Raw genomic sequence first — 6,910 nt, forward strand, 5'->3', positions numbered from 1 at the left:
GAAGTCCTTATTCAGAGTGCTAAACTCTATTTTACCACGTAAAGAGCAATATAAAAGCTCAGGGCAGCCTCATGGTGGTGTTAGGGAAACTACTCAGCTTCTCCATGTCGAGAAAGCAAAACAGCCCCCGACTGGGTAGTAGCCTAGACCGGTGTTAGGGGTTTTATTTGCAAGTCAATGAACCAAACGGGCGACCAGGCTCGTTGTGCCGCGTTCTAGATGCAAGGTTATTATTATCGCCTATTACCCTACTGAATAATTTCACTGAAAAGGAAGAGTCCCAGCCGTGTGTGCGCGCGAAGTACCAAACGAGACATGCAGCTACGTACCCACCTCCAGAACGACTTTATTTACAAAGCGATTACCGTGATATTTATTTGTTTTCCTTTACCAGCAACGGCAGTCCTTACTCAGCCCTCGAATTTCTTAATTAAAAACCCGTTTGCCTCTAAATCAACCCCAAACCGTCAAGCAGAGCCCGAAGGGAAGCTGTGCAAGTTCGCACACACCCCCACCTCCCGGATCAAGGGCAACAGCAGAAGCAAGTAACTGTGTATGTGCAAAAAGGTGGATCTGGGGACGAGGATCGCTGAGTTTGTTTACAGAGCAGAGACGCCTCAGCTCGGATGCCAAAGCTACCAAGAGCTGCAAACGCAAACTTAGCAGAAGCACACGTACCCCGGGAGCGGCGAGTGGCAAAGTACGGACCGGATTCTCCGGAGGCGGAGCGGAAGCAGCGGGGCCCGCGAGCGCGCTCTGTCCACCTGCAGCCACTGCTGCTCCCCGTCCCCAGCTCCTGCCCTTGAAAAGAGTGGGGGGGGGGGGTGGGAATGCATCTACACCCGGATATCTAGATGAGGTTTACCTCCTGCCCCTAGGAAAACACAAAAGGCTCTGCCTAGGAAAGCGCGCTCGGGGGAGGGAGCGTTAATTGTCTGGGGCTTTAAAACCCAACTCGGGAAGCAGAACCATTCTTTGCAGCCTGGGGAGGCTTGTGCAAAGCCATGGAGGCAGAAAGGCACTCAGGAGGGCGTGGGCGCCGGGTGAACACCCTGTTCCCGCAGGGCAGGCCAGATAGCTAGGTGAGCCGGGCGGCAGAGCTGGGGGTGGGGAGATCCGGCAGAGGGGAGCGGTGAGCTTTCCTCGCTCCTCTCGGGGCAGGCTCTACCTTCGGGCTGGGAAGCCAAGGATCGGCCCCGGCCCCGGCTGCGGCCGAGCCGACCCCGCAGTTCTGGATCGAAAGAGCCGCGAGTCGGGGGGCGGCAGGGCGGCGCCTGGGCCCCGCAGCCTCTGCGCACGTGCCGCCGGCCGCGGGTACTCGGATCTCGGACCCGGTCCAGTGTGCCGAGATATCCGGCATCCGGGTCTTCACGCCGCCCACTCGGGAGGCTCTCGCTCCGCCCTTCCTGAAACCTATATTAACTGTGGCCAAAGCCCTAAGAAACACAGCTCATTGTTGGCAGCTGCTGGGCGGTCCTGCCGAGCTGTGAGGGCAGCGGAGGGGAAATAAAAGGGAACGACTCCGAATCTGCCCCAGCAGCCGCTGCGAGAGCTCGGCGCCGACATCGCCAGCGAGCGCTCCACAAGCCAGGAAGGCCCCCTCTATGTGCTGCTGAGCTGGTCCTGGACCCGACTATCCAGCCCTCGGTCTTCGGAGCAGAAATCGCAAAGACGGAAGGTAAGCGCGGCGGGCGAAGCGGGCTAGGGCTCCTGCCAGTCCCGTCCTCCGAAGGCAGGGTTTGCCCGGAGGAAGAGCGCGAGGCGGAGCTGGGGAATAACAACAGGATGTGCAACAACAGGATGAGGAGGGCTGGTTCAATGCCTGAAGTTCGCGGCAGGGCTACGGGGCACTTCCTTTATTAGGTCACTTCGGGGAGCAGAGGGGGTTGTGGGTTCGGGCCCCCGACTCGATCTCAGGGGAAGGGGCAGTTTGTGCAGCACCTCGGCTCTGTTGCGAGTGGCAGGTTCGCCGCGGTGGCGAGCCCGGTGCACGGGTTACTTACTGGTGGGATTCTGGGGGGTAGTGGTGTGCAGCCGACGTGCGCTCGGGGAGACTGGAGGCAGAGGTGAGAAAAAGTGGGGTGCGCTGCGGTGGGCAACACGTGTGGCGTGGGTCTTACCGTCTGCCCTTTTCACTTTCAGGACTGGAAATGGCAGACCATATGATGGCCATGAACCACGGGCGCTTCCCCGACGGCACCAATGGGCTGCACCACCACCCTGCCCACCGCATGGGCATGGGGCAGTTCCCGAGCCCCCATCACCACCAGCAGCAGCAGCCCCAGCACGCCTTCAACGCCCTGATGGGCGAGCACATACACTACGGCGCGGGCAACATGAATGCCACGAGCGGCATCAGGCACGCGATGGGGCCAGGGACTGTGAATGGAGGGCACCCCCCGAGCGCGCTGGCCCCCGCGGCCAGATTTAACAACTCCCAGTTCATGGGCCCCCCGGTGGCCAGCCAGGGAGGCTCCCTGCCGGCCAGCATGCAGCTGCAGAAGCTCAACAACCAGTATTTCCACCATCACCCCTACCCCAACAACCACTACATGCCGGATTTGCACCCTGCTGCAGGCCACCAGATGAACGGGACAAACCAGCACTTCCGAGATTGCAACCCCAAGCACAGCGGCGGCAGCAGCACCCCCGGAGGCTCGGGCGGCAGCAGCACCCCCGGCAGCTCCGGAGGCACCTCGGGCGGCGGCGCGGGCAGCGGCGGCAGCGGCAGTGGCAGTGGCGGCAGCAACATGCCCGCCTCTGTGGCCCACGTCCCTGCTGCAATGCTGCCGCCCAATGTCATAGACACTGATTTCATCGACGAGGAAGTGCTTATGTCCTTAGTGATAGAAATGGGTTTGGACCGCATCAAGGAGCTGCCTGAACTCTGGCTGGGGCAAAACGAGTTTGATTTTATGACGGACTTCGTGTGTAAACAGCAGCCCAGCAGAGTAAGCTGTTGACTCGATCAAAACCCCCGGCGAAAGAAATCAAACCCCCAACCTCTTCGGTGTGAATTAAAAAAATAGAAACAAAAAACAGCAAAAAAAAAAAAACAAAAAAACAAAAAAAAAAAAAACATTCCCTTAGACACAGTATCTCACTTTTCAGATCTTGAAAGGTTTGAGAACTTGGAAACAAAGTAAACTATAAACTTGTACAAATTGGTTTAAAAAAAAAATTGCTGCCACTTTTTTTTTTCCTGTTTTTGTTTCGTTTTTGTAGCCTTGACATTCACCTCCTTTATGTAGTTGAAATATCTAGCTAACTTGGTCTTTTTTGTTGTTTGTTTTTACTCCTTTTCCTCACTTTCTCCAGTGCTCAACTGTTAGATATTAATCTTGGCAAACTGCTTAATCTTGTGGATTTTGTAGATGGTTTCAAATGACTGAACTGCATTCAGATTTATGAGTGAAAGGAAAAATTGCATTAGTTGGTTGCATGAACTTTGAAGGGCAGATATTACTGCACAAACTCTGCCATCTCGCTTCATTTTGTTAACTATGCATTTGAGTACAGACTAATTTTAAAAATATGCTAAACTGGAAGATTAAACAGATGTGGGCCAAACCGTCCTGGATCAGGAAAAGTCATACTGTTCACTTTCAAGTTGGCTGTCCCCCTCCCCCGTATGTACAGACAGTAATAGGGTGTGGAATGTAGTCAGTGGCAAACATTTCACAGATTTTTATTTTGTTTCTGTCTTCAACATTTTTGACACTGTGCTAATAGTTATATTCAGTACATGAAAAGATACTACTGTGTTGAAAGCTTTTTAGGAAATTTTGACAGTATTTTTGTACAAAACATTTTTTTGAGAAAATACTTGTTAATTTATTCTATTTTAATTTGCCAATGTCAATAAAAAGTTAAGAAATAACTTGTTTTCTAGAAGTTATTTGGGGGGCAGTTGTTCCCTTTGGTGGCTTTTTTCTTTTTTTCCTGTCTTTGAGTTGAACACTTTATTGATGAGAGTAAGCATTCCAAAGGATGAATTACAGGACACTAAAAACAGGTCAGGATGAGCTTAAGCGGAGAGCAGGATTTAACATAATTGGCATAATGCTTCATTGTTATCATTGTAACATGCCTCTTGGTGTGGTTTAATCAAAAGCTACAAAGTTGTGAAAGTGCTTTTTTCCCTTCTTAATTGCCATCACATTCAAGTATACTCCAGAGTTACAAAGGGTTACAATACTAAACACTACCTTTTTCCCTGGGTGGGGGGCGGGTATCAGTGTTTCTTTTTCTACCTGATTCAACTATTTAAATGGAGGTAGACTGGAATAAAATACTGAGTGATTGATGGGGGTGGCATTAAATATAAATCTACCTTTATCTCTAGTGACAAATTTTATTTCTCAGCAACACTGCCAAGGATAGGCACACATTTTCTAGCTTAATCTCTGAAATAGCTTCTGACTGGTTTATAGTTTTGAGGGGAAGAGGGGGTGGAATTCCACCTTGAGACTCTTCTATTTTGTTCTTGTATAATATTTAAAATTTACTCAAGAGAGGTTGATTCAAAGGTCAAATTACAATCTTTATAAGATGTTCCCCTCCAGCATGCCCTATTTTCTAGAATTCTGAGCTTTTTCTGTTACATGCATTGGGTGCAATGCGCAAGAGGATCCTTTTAATTTTACCTAGATGAGTTATCAAAAAGACCGTGACTGTAGTTAAGTGGGTGCCAAGTTTTGCCTTACATACTTGAGCAAAGGAAAAAGTAATATTGTTTTTTTAAAAAATCTCAAAATTATCCCAGGTGTAAGGTGAAGGAATTTTGTGTTTTCTTTGATGTTTTCATGATGTATCTATGTTTATAAGAGCAACATATCTACATTCAAGAAAAAAATACAGACATTTGTATTTAACGTATTAGGGAAGTTTAAAAAAATGTAGATGGAGGAAAATCTTTAAAATAATGCTTTAAAGAACATATTATTTAGACTCTTAGATTCTCATTTTAAATTCCATATTTCATAATAATTCAGGAGGGGTGGGTGTATAGAAGTGTTACATGATAGTCACAAAGGCTGATCTAAGTATAATGCAGATCACCTACCTTCTATATTTCTATTTCCAATGCAGGCCATGTAAAATTAAGATGCATGCACTCCACTGGGTTTTTTATACCTCTATAATTGACACTTTCTTATTTAAAATTATGTTCTCAATAAATATTCTCCAAGAATCCCCTGAATCATCCAAAACTCTTTCTTTCACCCTGTTTTAAAAGCTGATCCAGATTTCCACATTAATAGTTGAAGCTGAAGTTTTCTTCAGCTGAGATCTGTCAATGCTAAATCTGTAATCAGCAGTAAATCTTCCTGGCTAAACATTTGCACAGTAAGTTTTTCTTTCCCCTTTTCTTCCTTCATTTTTTTTTCCAGAGGCTCAAGTGAAAAACCATGTTTGCATACATATTAATACAGCAGTTCTACGTCCTTTTTCACTTGTGCCAGGAAAGAAGGAAAACGATTGGAGGCATTGTTTTTTGCATAAAGAAGCAAAAGAATTGTCTTGCTACCACCCTTCACCATTTATTCTGCCAGGGAATAAGCCACAACACCTGCTCTGTCACTAAATTCCTCCTGCTGCTCAAAGGCCGGAACACGTATGTGGAGACTCAGAGCCCAAGGAACTATTATTAGATCTTGAGCCCATCCCTGCCAGAACAGAGGACTCTAACAGAAGAGCTGGACTAAAAGCACAATTTGTCTTCAGTACAAATACAAATGCCACCCCTCCTCCCTGTTCACTTGAATGATCTCTATTTCATTAAAACTCTTTCTTGATCAACGATTGAGCAGATTCTATGTGATATCTGCAGGTCTCTTAAGCAGAGAAAAATAACTCCTTGTTTGAACAACCTGATTAATGAAACCTGTACAGTGACCTAGATCACCCTGCTACTGGCAGACATTTGCAAAACCTTTTGTGGTCTTGCTTCCTAGTAAGTTGCTTATAGCATATGGGGAAATTTGACCTCTGTACCTTGGCTGTTTGTCAGAAAGTTCTAATATGGTACAAGAGAGCTTCTGTTCTTTAAGCTTTGCTCACAAATAAGGCACTCCATGCTTGATTTTCAAGAAGAGATCAGTGATAAACAACAGCACAACCTCATTAGGTACATGTCAGAAAAATAAGTCAATATTAATAAAAACTTGTACCCCTGCCCTGTGCCTGATAAAATCCCGGTGGCAGTATCTTTGCTGGAGCTGATAAAGAGGTAAGAGCTATGGATGGGTCTTTGAAGAACAGTTACCTAAACACCACTGTTTATGGGGTGCTAGGCTAGGGCACTAGTATCAGAAGGCTGACATCTATTGTGAAGTTTATGGCCTCCATGACTTTTACTACTGTAAACGCCGGGGATGGCTATAAATTGATGTCAACATTAAAGGCCAGATCCTTTAGAGCAAAATATTAATCCACTAATCTATTATGGGTGGCTAGCTTTGAAATATAAACTTTGTAGTCTTGGATCATTAGGTGTTTTCGCCCCCTTGTGGAATTTATTTAGAAGGTTAAAGGAAACCTGTTTTCTCAGGAGGTTCTTTTTTTATTGTTTGGTTTTTTTCTGTTCGTTTTTTTTTTTTTTTTTTGCCCTTTGATAAAGACTTCATTTTTCTTTTTTGAACCAAACAGCATATATTTGAGCAACAATGTTTTTAATCAAAGAAGATTCCAGAATAAGCACCCTTTATAAAAATAAGTATTTTACTTACCAACAACCTTAACCTATGATTAAGCATGCATAATTGAGATTTGCCTCATATTTGAAAATATGCATTAGCTAAGGGCTTTTCTTTTTGCAAGCGTAATGAGCAGTGGTTTGGGCCAGTGCTTTAGCAGTGTCAACTACATGGGGATGGCAAACACTTGGAACTCCCACAACGGTGGGGGT

At 46.4% G+C, this 6,910-nt stretch overlaps 1 protein-coding gene across 1 annotated transcript; it reads left to right on the forward strand.

Annotated features, from left to right (window-relative positions):
* The first annotated feature begins 1,445 nt into the window (after window positions 1–1,445).
* CITED2 (Cbp/p300 interacting transactivator with Glu/Asp rich carboxy-terminal domain 2) lies at window positions 1,446–3,880 on the forward strand. Its single transcript, XM_012805459.1, has 2 exons — window positions 1,446–1,678; window positions 2,143–3,880. Exon 2 carries the CDS (start codon window positions 2,151–2,153, stop codon window positions 2,961–2,963), a length of 813 nt encoding a protein of 270 aa, XP_012660913.1. The 5' UTR covers window positions 1,446–1,678; window positions 2,143–2,150; the 3' UTR covers window positions 2,964–3,880.
* Window positions 3,881–6,910: the final 3,030 nt, after the last annotated feature.

This window comes from Otolemur garnettii, unplaced genomic scaffold (assembly GCF_000181295.1).
Source record: "Otolemur garnettii isolate 467f Iridium unplaced genomic scaffold, OtoGar3 scaffold00042, whole genome shotgun sequence".
Classification (NCBI taxonomy): domain Eukaryota; kingdom Metazoa; phylum Chordata; class Mammalia; order Primates; family Galagidae; genus Otolemur; species Otolemur garnettii.

What these genes read in the sequence shown, in the direction of transcription:
- CITED2 (XM_012805459.1), top strand. Translation starts at nt 2,151, where the DNA reads ATGGCAGACCATATGATGGCCATGAACCACGGGCGCTTCCCCGACGGC.